At 24.1% G+C, this 14,441-nt stretch overlaps 6 protein-coding genes across 6 annotated transcripts; 4 read left to right on the top strand and 2 right to left on the bottom strand.

Moving 5' to 3' along the window:
• Window positions 1–278: 278 nt before the first annotated feature.
• On the top strand, window positions 279–1,184 carry SRAE_2000312600 (Hypothetical protein; the record flags this gene model as incomplete). The annotated part of the gene is made up of 2 exons (XM_024654282.1): window positions 279–972; window positions 1,018–1,184. The coding sequence occupies 2 exons, from the start codon at window positions 279–281 to the stop codon at window positions 1,182–1,184; spliced, it is 861 nt and encodes a 286-aa protein (XP_024507669.1).
• Window positions 1,185–1,650: 466 nt separating this feature from the next.
• SRAE_2000312500 (Potassium channel subfamily K member 18) lies at window positions 1,651–3,209 on the top strand (the record flags this gene model as incomplete). The annotated part of the gene is made up of 3 exons (XM_024654281.1): window positions 1,651–1,719; window positions 1,768–2,130; window positions 2,178–3,209. The coding sequence occupies 3 exons, from the start codon at window positions 1,651–1,653 to the stop codon at window positions 3,207–3,209; spliced, it is 1,464 nt and encodes a 487-aa protein (XP_024507668.1).
• A 2,757-nt stretch (window positions 3,210–5,966) lies between these two features.
• SRAE_2000312400 (Nuclear pore glycoprotein p62) lies at window positions 5,967–8,295 on the bottom strand (the record flags this gene model as incomplete). The annotated part of the gene is made up of 2 exons (XM_024654280.1): window positions 5,967–8,233; window positions 8,280–8,295. 2 exons carry the CDS (start codon window positions 8,293–8,295, stop codon window positions 5,967–5,969), a joined length of 2,283 nt encoding a protein of 760 aa, XP_024507667.1.
• Window positions 8,296–9,881: 1,586 nt separating this feature from the next.
• On the top strand, window positions 9,882–10,923 carry SRAE_2000312300 (Hypothetical protein; the record flags this gene model as incomplete). The annotated part of the gene is made up of 2 exons (XM_024654279.1): window positions 9,882–9,904; window positions 9,948–10,923. 2 exons carry the CDS (start codon window positions 9,882–9,884, stop codon window positions 10,921–10,923), a joined length of 999 nt encoding a protein of 332 aa, XP_024507666.1.
• Window positions 10,924–11,928: 1,005 nt separating this feature from the next.
• On the bottom strand, window positions 11,929–12,895 carry SRAE_2000312200 (Lipase, class 3 family-containing protein; the record flags this gene model as incomplete). The annotated part of the gene is made up of 2 exons (XM_024654278.1): window positions 11,929–12,717; window positions 12,764–12,895. 2 exons carry the CDS (start codon window positions 12,893–12,895, stop codon window positions 11,929–11,931), a joined length of 921 nt encoding a protein of 306 aa, XP_024507665.1.
• A 781-nt stretch (window positions 12,896–13,676) lies between these two features.
• SRAE_2000312100 (Peptidyl-prolyl cis-trans isomerase H) lies at window positions 13,677–14,306 on the top strand (the record flags this gene model as incomplete). The annotated part of the gene is made up of 2 exons (XM_024654277.1): window positions 13,677–13,961; window positions 14,016–14,306. 2 exons carry the CDS (start codon window positions 13,677–13,679, stop codon window positions 14,304–14,306), a joined length of 576 nt encoding a protein of 191 aa, XP_024507664.1.
• Window positions 14,307–14,441: the final 135 nt, after the last annotated feature.

Here is a 14,441-nt window from a genome sequence, read left to right as displayed (position 1 = left end):
AAAGTTATACCTTTTTAATAAGTCTATTGTTTGGGTTCTGAAAAAGAAATTTAACATTAAATTAGAGGGTAGATTGATTTCTTATCACTAATAATCGCATGGTAAATCAAGCATTCTTGTGTACCTTCATCAAATGGGATCGTAGTATTGATAATTTATAAAGTCCGATCATTGCTGTTTTATATGATAGAGAAATTTTGTTATTAACATTACTTTTTTTTTTTTTTTTTGCTAACAACAAAAGTAAAAATTGTTGATTGTTGTTTTCTTTATATCTTATGACTTCAATGTCACTGCACATTGTTAATATAAAATTTCCTAATATGAAGAAATTGTTTTATTTAAATTTCAATATTCTATTAACTATTTTGATCTCATTGAATTTTTTAAATTTTATACAACCACAATATACTCAAAATTTTGAGAAACATATTTATAATGGAAAACGTATATATATTCAACCTACTTCTACTTACAAACCTCCAGGACAAATAAATGTTTCTGCAATATTTAAAAAAGAAGTAGGAAATCCTTCTAAAGCTGGAGCATATGTTTTTGCAGTTGCTCATCCATCAACCTCTAAAAATGATGGAAATATATTAAAAGATAAAAGTAATGAAGTTCCAAGATTAAAAGCAAAAGAAGAAATAAATCATAATAACAAATTAACGACAACACAATCTACTATTGAAAAAGAAGTTCCAATTTTAAGTATTGGATTATTTGAAGAATTATTTAATAAAATAAATTCAGATCAAAAATTAGTAATTTTATGGATTGTATCTGTACTTGGTGCAGTAACATTAACATTAATTTTTGTATATCTAATATTATGTCTTTGGAATTATCGTTCTCGACCTAAGTTTGATCGTAGTCATGTTATTAGTTATCGAAGACCAGAAGAATTAGATATTTTATTTGAAGAAAGAAGGCGCCGTAATGATGAAGTCGCAAGACTGGTACGAGAAACATGTATGTGAAATTAAGAACAAAAAAAAATTTGATTATAATTTTTAGCTCCCAGAATGTTTAATAATCATCAAGAGATTTTAATACCTTATCAAAAAGAGGATGAAGAAAAAAAAATTTCACGTATAGAACAAGAAGTAATGTTATTAAAACAAATTAATCCTCAAGAGGTAAATCCATTGATACGAAAAAATATCCGTAAAGTCTCTCTATAACAAAAATATAGTGTTAATAAATATAATTTATTTACAACAAAAAATTTAAAAAAAAAACGATCTAATTATTTGGAAAAATTAATTAATTTTAAACAATTATGTATATAAAACAATAAAATGAAAGCATAATAACAGTGTGGGTATAATATAATGAAGTTATCTTCAAACAGACCATATGGAGAAAATAAAATTTAATAATTTTTGTAAATACTCGTAAACTGTGATTTCAAAAGAATATATAAATTATTGTGCGATATAAAAGTAATTTGATTTAGCTTTATTTTATCCAATTTTTATATAACTGAATACTTAATTCATACTATTTACTATATTTTTACAATTTAAAAGTTATTTATGAAGATTACTATATTACTAAGAGTTAGTTATAGTTAAAATAAAGAAATTTATTTTTAAGTTCAAAAATATTTTAAAATATATATAGTATTTATTTTTTTTTTATATTACAATGACTAAAAATGGTATGGGATTATCAGAAATTTTTAATAATAATGGTAAAGATAGTAAAACAGGAAGAGTAAGTTTTTATATAATATTTATTTTTATAATAAATTATAAATTTTAGTTAATTACAATTATTTTACCACATCTTGCATTATATGTTATAATATTTTTTTATTTATTATTTGGAGCATTAATTTTTACAAAAATAGAATATTATAATGATCGTCAACAACAAATAAATAAGATGCAAAATATATTAAAAATATATTATAAAACATATAATGAAGCTAGAATATTATGTCCTGATGCAGCTGAAACAGATCCAGAAAATTTTAAAAAACATATTTTTAATTCATTATCAAAAATATCAAGTCATATGTTAGGTAAGCATTATGTTCTCCAAACAGATGAAGGAAATTTATTAGAAATGTTAGAACCAAGATGGAATAGATTATCAGCTGTATTATATGCTTTAAGTATTTTGGTAATAAAAAAAAAGTATTTTTAATAAATATAATAAATAAATTATAGACAACAACAGGGTATGCACAGGTGACACCTTCAACCTCATTAGGACAATTATTTTCAATATTATATGGTCTTATTGGTATTCCATTAATGTTTTTTGCAGCAGTAGATATTGGTAGATTTTTATCAGATTGTGTATTATTTGCCTACCCAAAAATATTAAATATAATAGAAAGAATAAAAAAAATAACTGGTTTAGAAAATACAAATGATAAAAAGATAATTTATGGTCCATCATTTTGTTCATCAGAAATTAAGACATTGGCTGATTTAAAAAAATCAAAAACAAAAAAATGGTTAAAGGCAAGACGTAAAAGAAAAAAAAGTTATAAAGAGGAGGAAAAAGTTAAAAAAAATGAAAAAAGTTTACCATTATCAGTGAATGCTGCTATTTTATTAATGTTTTGTACATTAGGTGGTATAGTTTATATAGTAGGAGGTGGCTCCCAAAAAACATTTATTGAATCATTTTTTGTAACATTTAATTTAGTTGCAAATTTAACAATGAGTGAAATGCCAACAGATATTTCAAATGTAATGACGTTATTTTATATAGCATTTTTTGTTATATTTGGCTTAGCAGTATTATCTATGTGCGCTGAGTTAGCAGCAACAGAGTTAAAATGGCTTTTTTGGAAGATACATTATTATGGAAGAAAGATAAAATTTAAAAGAAAAAAGGCATATTTATCACATGATGAAGTAAAAGAATTATTAAAAATTATTGAAGAAGTACGTCAAAAATATCCAACTAAGGAGGTAATAACAACATTAGATATATTAGAATATATTCAAGAAATGAAAGCAGAATTTTATTTTGAAAATAATGAAATTTTTGTTTCATCAAAAAGACGTAGTACTTGTGCATTTATGCCTACAAGTTTTAATGCTCTTAAATTTGCTGACGAAAATGAAATTGATGGAACGACATCAGAAACTTCTGAAAGTAGTTTAAACTATGATGAAACAACGTCAAATAAATACAGAGATATAATAGTTAAAGTACCTGAAGCATATATAGCTTCTGAATTGTAAATTAAATATTATTATGATTTATGTTTGTTATACATTATATATAATACATATGTATATATATATTTGACTAATTAAAAGTTGTATTTAATAATAAAAAATAATTTTAAAATATGGTATTTTAATTAAATTTATATTGATGATACTTAAAATTTAACAAAATATACATTTTTATAAAAATACCCAGAACTATTTGTCTGGTTATTTATAAATAATATCTTTTTAAATCCTTAAAATAAAAATAATTTAATTATGGTGAAATACTAATTTTATCAACTTATATTATCTATTTAATTATTCCTTAAACAAAAATTATTAATCACTTTTTTTAATATTTTAAAAATTTTATATAAATTCTATATGTTTAATAAAAATGAAAATTTAAATATTTATGTTAAAATATGTCAAAAGTAATAATTTTAAGAAAAAAAGGTATAAATAAAATTAATAAATAAAATATCTAAAATAAATATACAAGAAACAAAAATGAAAGAAATATTTTTTTAATTATGATGAAGCCAATTTTTTATTTGTCCAACTTTTTTTGATATTGAATTTCAGGAAAGTAATAAATTTTCTTCTTTTAGCTTACTTCAGAATGGTTGTTGTGGAAAATGTTTTTACTTTTACTTCGCTGTTTCCTGTTCCTCTATCAACAGTTTTCTATAGCTTTTTGTTCAAAAAAAAATCTAATCTTCAACAAGGTATTAATGACTTTTTTTAAGTTTAATAAAATACTTTTGAAATAAAGAATTTTTATATTACAAAGATAAATTTGTATCTTTATATTTGAGAATATGTTTAAAAACTATATAATTTTTATTTTTGGAATTATTTTGAAAATGATTTATAAATAATATTACAACTTAAATCTTTATATTGTTGTTTTAAAAAAGTTATTAAGATTGGATTTTTTTAAAGTCACTGATGTACTGAATTAATAAAAATATAAAAAAAAAAAATTTGTTTTTCTTTGTTCACATTTTTGGAGGTAAACTCGGAAATCTAGAAAATATTCAGCCGATTTTTATATCTCTGAAAATTTTAATGTTATAGCTATGAAAATTTATTTTCTAGACCTACTTTTGAATAGAAATCGAATGAAACTAGTCCCATCTTTATAGGGTAAGTATTTGCTGAGATACTGGAAAGTCGGGAACAATGAATATTTTAGAAAAATTTCCGCCTTTGGTCACATCTCGCTTCATAATGAAGATAAATGCAATCAGATTTCTGCAATTGTTTTCAAATGAGTTTTCATATAGAGTCTACCTTCAAAATTTTTTTATACCTTTAACTACTTTCGAGATATAAAAAAATGATGACAATGGATTACGCGCGAAAAAGTACCAAGCATTGTATTTCAAGAACGGTTGAAAATTTAAAAATCTTTTCAACGTAAGGTATACCTTAATTTATGAAAGAAGCCCAGCGCATCAAGTTTCATGATTCTGTGACTTCATAAACTTGAGTTATTACACGATTCTTAAAACTTTTTTTTTTATCATATTTCTTATCATAACTTCATTTTTGGAAGTCCTATAAAGATGTGAATAGGCTAAATAAATTTGTCGTAAAAAATTGATCTAGAAAAAAATATTTATTTTAAGCATTTACAATATAATCATGGAAATCAAAATTTAAAAAAAATATTCTACAATTTCGCCCTTCAACTTTGATTTCTTATAACTCCTGAAGTTTCAACTTTTGAATATTGTTGATTATATTCAAAATTCATCCCGTCTCAAGGGCTATCGAATAACCATAGTGGCATATTCAAATTCAAAAAAAAGTTGTTTTTTTTAATTTTTATTAAAAAAAAAATTTTTTAATTCCTTATTTTTCCTTATTTATTTGTTGTTTTAGTATAAAATTATTTTATTAAATCAACATTGTAATTTTCAAAAAAAATTATATATGTGATTAATATTCAAATATTTAAAAAAATTTCCAGTGCGTCACTGACTCTGAAATTAAGTTATTAAGATTTATTAATAAGAGATACAATTTTTTACTATTAAAATATGAAACATATTTTAAATTTTTTTTGAATTGTTATTACAATTTTTCAAATATGAAAAATTTTTCGATTCCTTAAAATCAAGTATTTTAAATTCTTTTCTATCATCTTTTAGAATTAGATTTTTATTAACTTTTAATTCTTGTCGGTTACTATTTAGAAATCTTTCTGACATTGACAAAATTAAAAGAATCAAACTGTTCTAAATATTTTTTTCCCAAGAATGTCTTATAAAGTTTTTAAGATTCTGATTACAAAAAAATTCTTATATTGCAATACTAAATTTTTTTTGATAAGTTATTTTATTCTACATCATGATCAACTTTAACGATTGTACTTATATTTGTTTATAACTTTTTTTTATCATGCTATATTGTTTAAATTTTAATCACAAACTTTATTTCTTCAATTTTTTCTCTTGGAAAATTCAAAAGCTAAGTTTATTCTCTGAAATTTTAATATGTTGTTTTGTAAAATTTATTTTACAACTACCCTTGTTGTTAAAAGACGATTTACTTTATCATTAAATTTTTTATTCTGATATTAAAAAATATTACATAAAGACTTTTTTTTGTTTAAAGAAATTTTCTTTTTTAAAAAGGTAAAAAAAAATTATAATTTAAAATTAACATATTAAAAATAAACAAAAATATATTTACTTGATTTTATTCAAAAAAATGGTCCTACCAAAATTGAATAGTACCAAGAAAGATATAAGTGGATCAATATTTTTTAGAAAATTAATACCCTAAAGTATCGTGTATTTTGTTCATTTTTTCAACCAAAGATTGTGTTTGTTCTTTGACCCAATGAATCTTATCTATTTGATTTACAAGAACTTGTTGAATATCTTTTACAACATCATCACCCTTACCATTTTCACCTCCAATACTGGCTGGTGAGGGTGTTGGTTCAATAAGATTCATTAATTGATATACTTGATCCATAACTTCATTTATATCATCATCAGCTTGTTTTAATTGCACATCTACATTAAGCTGAAGTTGGAATATTTTTTGTCTGTTAATATCACAATAACCAAGACTAGTACCAGGTTTGAAACCAACAGGCTCGTTCTGTGTCCAATCACCAAGTCCAACACTTTTTTCCATTTCAGTGACAATTGCATCTAAATCACGTTGTTGTTGACCAAGAAGTTCTACTTCATATTTGAGAACATCTTTGTCTTTCTCCAATTGTGTTAATTCATTAGATACATTAACAATATTATTCTGATTTTGTTTTAAAACAGTATCATACGCATTTAATTCTAAAGCGTTGTTTAAAAAAGATTTTTCTTGAGCTATAAAATCAATTGTTAGACGATCAAGATGTTGTTCAAATTTCTTGTAAATCATAGGTTTTGTTGTGTCAACGGTTTGTTTTTTTCCTGAATCAGCCAATGATGTTTCATTAACATTTAATCCAGTTCCTCCCAATCTATTTGAATGTGGTGTGGATGATGCCTTTGGATCTCCTAATGAAATTGAACCATGTGGAGATTGTATTGTTGCAGTACTAGTTACAGGTGTTTTAAAAATATTTGTGTCATTTGGTTTTGAACTTGATGGCGTCACAATACTTGAAATAGAATTTAAATTTCCTCCAGATTTAGGTGTTAATTGAGTAGCTGAACTTGGTGTAGAACCAAAAAGACTACCACCAGATGAAGATGTAGTTGTTGTAGCTACAGTAGCACTTCCAAACAATCCACCAGTCGATGATGTTGTTGTTGTTGTTGTTGGTAAGGCACTTCCAAAAAGACTACCGGCTACTGAAACAGAAGATGTCGTTGTTGTTGCTGTTGTACTACTTAAACGACTACTATCACTTGGCGTAGTTGTAGATATACCGCCAAATAATGTCCCAGTAGTAGATTCTTTATTTGTTGAAGTGGCGCTTCCAAAAAGTCCACCAACTGTTGAAGAAGTTGTTGTTGTTGGAACGCTCCCAAGTGAAACACTAGTTGTAGAAGTAACAGTAGTTGTTGTTGGAGCACTTCCAAAAAGTCCTGCAGTTGTTGTCGTTGCTGGAGTACTTCCAAAAAGACTACCAGTGCTTTGACCGGAAAATGCTGTAGCTGTTGTCGTACTACCAAAAACATTACTAGGTGTAGAAGCTATGGGTTTTGATGTTGCTATATCACCAAAAAGACTACTACCACCTGAAGCAGTTGCACCTGTTAATGTGGTTCCAAATAATCCTTTAGTAGACGATTCTGTGGTTGGTGTCGGAGTGCTATTAAACAAGCTACCTGTTGATGGCAAAGATGTCTTTACAGAGGTATTTTTGAAAAGACTGTCAGAAGATAAAGTGTTATTTGCTGTTGGTGTACTATTAAAAGCATTTCCTGTAGGTAAAGTCACTGCTGAAGTGTTTCCAAATAATCCACCAGTAGCAGGTGTTGGTGTTGCTTTACCAAATATTCCTCCAGATGAGGAATTTGCAATTGTAGTAGTGTTAGAGGTAGTATTTCCAAATAACCCTTCAGATGTTGTACTTGTAGTTGTTGGTTGCCCACCTCCAAATAAATTACTAGTAGAAGAAGTTGAAAATTGCGTACTTCCAAATAAGCTACCAGAATTAGTCCCAGCAGTTGTTGCTGAATTTCCAAATAAACTTCCTGTGGCTGAAGTAGTTGGTACTGTAGTCGAACTGTTACCAAATAAACCACCGCCAGATGTCGTACTTTTTGCACTACCAAAAATATTAGTACTAGTTGGTGCAGTTGTGTTTGATGAATTTCCAAACAAACTTCCTGTAGGCTGAGTTGATGTTTTATTTCCAAATAAACTTCCAGAATTTTGAGTTATATTTCCACCAAAAAGACCACCAGAAGAAGATCCTACAGAACCAGCATTTGGTGTTGGGTTAGTGTTTGTTGCACCTCCAAATGAAAATACTGGAACAGAAGAATTCGTTGTACTATTTCCAGATACTGAACTATTACCAAATGAAAATGTTGGTTTCGCTTGGTTATTTGAATTTCCAAAAGAAAAACCACTACCTTAAGTTAAAAATTAAATTATTTAAAAATTACAATATTAACTTACTGTTAGTACCAGACATTTTAGTAATTAAATAGTGATCCAAAACAAGAATGCTTTTTGAAATTGTATTCAAGGAAAATCGTTGTAAGTAATTTTTACATAAGCGACATTCCAATGTCTGTATTATATAATTTGAAAAAAAAATTGTGGAACAGCGATTAAATTTTTTATTAATTATTTTTAATTTTTAATAAGAATATGTTATCAAATCATTTAAAATTATTTAACATTAATTATCGTATAAATATATTAGTTCCAATACCAAAAAAAAACTAACAAAATTAAGAGAAGCATCTATAAATTTAATTTAATAACAGAGAAAATTTTAAAGATATTAACCGCGAAATTCTAGCTACTTAAATGTGTAGTTATTATTTTATTTAATTACCATCATTATAAAAAATATAAATATTTAACCAATAACTTGTAAAATAAATTTTAGATTAACAAAATAGAATTAATTAAAATTATCAATATAAAAATTCTAGGTTTTTTTTATTTTTAATAAGAAATGTACCTCACAAGGCATATTCATTTTAACATTTAATCGCTAATTTCTTGTATACTAAAACTTTCTAACATGAAAAAAATCATTCTTCAAATTTTAATAGATTATGATGTATTATTATATAATATTTAATGAGTTTCTAAAGTTTATTCATATAGTTTTCAGATATGTAGTTTTAGTGATCTGAGTTTCGACTACCGTATAACAAGTCTTTGAAAAATTTGTTCAGAAGAAATTCATATTTGCAAAAGTTTTTATACTTAAATTATTTAAAATTGTTATGATCTCTTTGTTTTTCAAATTTTCCACTATCTATTTTCTTCAATCCTATATATAAACTGTACTGAATAGTTTTGATTTAAAAACTTTACCACATTAATCATATATGTATATCTTTTAGTCAAATAAATTTTTATTTATAAAAAAAACGTGACGGTAATATTACATGAATAATAAATCCTAAAATTTCTACAAATAAAATAAACTTTGCAAAAATATCTTTGTATAAAATTGAACAAAAATTTGAATTAGTTTTTTCCATTAACTTAAAACTTCTGTGTTGAAACTGCGTATAATTTACCTAAAATTTTTTAAATAAAACACCGTACTTTGATTTAACAAAATCCATCATATTCTTTTGTAAAAATTTAATCTATAAATTATTAAATACCATGAAAATAAAACACATTGACTAAAAGGAAAAAATAATTATAATAATTTCTATACCAAGGGTATCTTCAAATTATTTATACAAAATCTTTTATTCATACAGACAATGAAAATGTTCTTATTTTAATTTGATTTGACTAAGTTATAGAAATATTATCCAATAATTGTACCGCCAAAAGTATCATAGATCAATTTATCATCATATTTGGAGTCATGGATAGTGAATAATCAAAAAAAAAAAAAAAAACTAAAAGTTGTGACAATTTTCCAAAAAATATCATTATTTTTTTTGGTCTATAAAATTAAAAAAACTTATATCATTATTTTTAAATCTTTTTCTAACTTTATTTGTAAACTTATATAATAATGATTTTTCTATCACTAACTTTTTTTTTAATATTAGTACCATTAAATTGGTCATTTCAACTATGCCAAATATATCTGGGTGGTGGTAAAAATATAAAACTTGATATATGTGAAAATCTTGATTCCAGTGACATTTATACAAAAGAAAGCGTCACATTTATTAAAGCTAATTTTATTGAAGATTATTGTGAAAGTTTTACTGAAGATGTTTATATATCGGAGAAAAGACTTTTAAGAATTAAAGTGAGAAAGATGTATTTATTTGGGAAGGGTCCAGCAAAACCAAATTGTGTACCAGATGGAGCTATTTACTTGATTAATGGTTTATATTATGTACCCTCTAAGAAGCACAATTATATAACTAATATTTCTAATGCAGCTGGAAGTAGACTTGCTTCATCTATTTGTAGAGAATATATCAATTTTATAAATGCTAAAGATTTTCGTGCAGTTTCTGAGACAAGAGATTTCATTCGTCAAATATATGGTTCAGACAATATTACTGGATATATTGTTGGTGGAAAAGTTTATATAAAACCATGTATTGAGACTTCTGCAACGTCAATAATATCTTCAAAAAAGATTAATGGTATATGTTATAAAGAAACACCTGTTGTTATACATGGTAGTACTTTAATGTTTTCTTCTATTGGTATTGATTTGGAATCTGAAGCAACAACTGTAGATTGTAGTGTTATGGAAAAAAGTAAAGTTGTAATATGGGAGGACAATGTATCCTTGAAAATAATTATATTGGGTTTATCAAGTATATTGATCTTTATGCTAATTTTAAATTGTGTTTTAATATCATGGTGTACGAGTAGAGAAAATGAAAAAATAGCTACTGAGATGGATTACAATAATTTTCTTTATAATCTAGCAAATGAAACAATAAATGAGAAGTCTTTACAAAGGTCTTCTGCTTATTCTTTAACGGCAGATCAAATCAAAGAAGCAAATGAGGGTGGAAAAATTATGACACTTAATATGAATACTTTAAACAATGGACCAGTAATTTTTTCAGAACCTTTACCACGACCTCATCCATTCGATGAATTTTTACAATCTGAAGATAAAATTCTTGCTTCATCAATTCGTGTCTAACAGTTTATTTAATATAGTATCTATTTAGTAATATTTTTTTCTGTATATAATAAGTATGGTATATTTTGAATATTTTTATTATTTAATCAAACGAAATATTATTTATTTTAAAAATTACAATTTTTCATTATTAATTTTCTTTCTGTACAATATTGTTAAAATAAATTGAATGTAATAATATGTGTGTAAATTATTAAAGATAAATTACTATAAAAAAGTTTGATTCTATATAATACTGTCATAATCTACTTTATGAATCATCTTTTTTTTTCAACTAAATTATACTCTACCAATGTCACAAAAAGTTGCGCATCTTCTTGATTACAAATAATTTTATAATACTTTTGATATAGATAAAGAAATGTATATCTTCTTAGTATGATTATGATTAAAAATAATCTAAACTAATTATTGTAATAATTTATGTACAAAAATTACATGGTACTTGAAAGTTATTATATACAATTACAAAATTAACAAATTTTAAATAGAAATAAAGCCATTATTTTTTATTAACTTTTTTATTAGATAAATATTTGGTATTTTATAATAATTTTTTTTTTATTAAAATGTGAAAATAAATATATCGAAGTAGTTTATTCGTAGTAATATTTTTACAATACAAAACAGTTGATTAATAAATCTTATGATTGCTTTAAATAAATAAATTTTGTGTAAAAAAAGTTTTATTATAAAATATCTAAAACAGTTTATTCTTCAATGCTAAGCAACTAATGAAATTTAATTAAATATTATTATCATCTGTTGCTCATTATCATAAATTATTAATTACACTGTAATTTTAATTTTTCTTCAATATTTTCAATATTCTTAAAATATAATGTTTTATTTAGTATTAAAAATAACAGTATTAAATTTTATTACTTTGTATATCATATGAAAAAAATAATAAATTTTACAATACCAAATGTTTGTATATTTTAAATTATATTAAATTTCTTATAAATTAAAAAAAAATTTTTATTTATTTAACAATTTTTAAATTCACAAAATATTACTTAATAATTTAATTATAACAAAAATATAAAATATATAAGAAAATGTACGATATGCCGAATTTTGACATCCACTTTCTCCATATTTTTGAATATTAATGCCAAAATAAGTATTATGATAATTTGAAATTAATCCTTCTATATTATCAACAACATTTAAACTATCAGCACATTTTGAATCTTCACCGTTATCTTTATCACACAAAGTATATTGAGAATTATCTTTGTCATTGTTATAAAAAACTTCTTGAGTATGATGAAAAGGTTTTTGTGATAGTCGAAGGCATACTGTTGCATCTCCAGCTTTTGTAGTACAACCAGGAAAATGTGGAATGATATCTTTATTGTGAACAAGACGGAAAAGAGTTGGAAGGTTTCCTTGAACAAATTCAGCAAATTGATAATCACCAATTCTAGGTTCACCAAAAGTAATAACCTGAATATCTTCTGGTTTGGCAGTTAATGTAACAACAAGTTTTAATGCCGTCATTACAGCTAATGCACCTCCAAGTGAATGACCAGTAATTATATATTTCATATTTTGTGGTGCAGCATTAATATTTTTTACAATAAATTTATTAAAAACATCATCTGCTACAGATTTATAGTATTTTTCAACATATCCATAATTTGATGTAACCTCACTATACTGAACAAAATTATAGGCATTCTCAATTTGATGGAAATATGACAAAAAATTTTTTGTTCCTCTAAATGAAATAATTGTTAAATTTTTACTAGGAAATACGGCATAAATTCCAGTACAACTATCATCATTCTTAAATTTATATATATTTAATATAATTTTAAATTAATAAACATACTTTATAACAATTAAAAGTTGAATGAGAAAGATCTTTAAAATTTCCATAAGCATTATTAAGACACTGTGAAATTAAATTTTCATTATCATTAGCATAGGCAGCAGCTGTCAATTTATATGCATTAAATGCCATATCAGGATCATAGTTTTGTAAACCATAACTTGTATAAATTATACAAAATAATATAAAAATTAAATTTATCATAGTAATATTAATAATTGTGATACAATCAACTTTTCTTGCTATTTATATAAGATATATGATTATGATAAGAAAAAGTCATATATAGTTTTATAATATAATGTTCAAAGTATGATTCATAATTTACTTAGTCAAGTTATTATTCAAAATAAATATAAAACTTTTTTCATGTTTAAAGGTAATATATTTATCCTTTGTTTACTTAAAATCTATAAAGTATTAATAATAAAATTATGTAAAAAAAAAAGTTATATTTGCATAAAGTAAGATAAATGACAGTTATTAAATTTATTATTAAAAGTATTTTTTTTTCTTATTTTATCTTGCGTTACAAATATGATTCATCTGAATGTCAATTAATCATTTATATGGAACAATTAGTATTGATAAGCATTAAACTTCTTTATATATAATATATATTTTTTGTAATATTGTCATTTAACGGAACATAAACATCAATCATAAAAAGAATAAAATAATTATATTGTTTCATTCAAAAAATTTTGAAACTGAACAATTTTTAAGAAAAAAAAAACAAGTTTACTAATATTTTAACAATAATTAAAAATTTAATCAGTTTTTAAACTTTAATTAAGAAAAATTCTTAATTTTTGTAAAAAAATGTCCTCTTACTTGGAATAAGAAAATTTTTGTTGGAAAAATATTCAATAGTATTTGAAAAGTTTCTTTTTATTTTATTTTAAATTTAAAGATGGCTGTACCAACAAGTGGAAGTATTGGTGATTATGAAAAATTGAGAGAACAATTATTACATCCAGATAATCCTATTGTATTTTTTCAAATTACTGTAGCTGGTGCACCAATTGGTGATATAATTATGGAATTATATCAACATATTGTTCCTAAAACAGTAAAAAATTTTTTACAATTTTGTACGGGTGAATATCGTAAAGATGGTATACCAATAGGTTACAAAGGTAGTACATTTCATCGTGTTATTAAAGATTTCATGATTCAAGGAGGTGATTTTGTTAATGTAAGTTATTATATATAATATTTTTACTTAATAATTACTATATAAATTTTTTAGAAAGATGGTACTGGTATTGCAAGTATTTATGGTGGTAAATTTAATGATGAAAATTTTCAAATGACTCATAGTGGACCTGGAATTTTATCTATGGCTAATAGTGGACCTAATTCAAATGGTTGTCAATTTTTTATAACTTGTGCTCCATGTGATTATTTAGATGGTAAACATGTAGTATTTGGAAGAGTTATTGAGGGTCTTCTTACTGTAAGAAAAATTGAAAATGTTGCTGTTGGTAGTGGAAACAAGCCAAAATTAAATGTTGTTATTGAACAATGTGGAGAATTGTAATTTATTAATATATTTAATCTAACATTGTACTAAATATAAAAAAAAATAAATAAAATAGATGGGCAAATTCAAGAAATTTAAGTGATTGTAAAAGCGAAACGATTTTTAAATTACACTAAACTAAACCTATTTGAT

The sequence above is a fragment of the Strongyloides ratti genome (genome assembly GCF_001040885.1).
Source record: "Strongyloides ratti genome assembly S_ratti_ED321, chromosome : 2".
NCBI lineage: Eukaryota > Metazoa > Nematoda > Chromadorea > Rhabditida > Strongyloididae > Strongyloides > Strongyloides ratti.
This window is presented reverse-complemented; position numbering and strand designations above follow the sequence as displayed.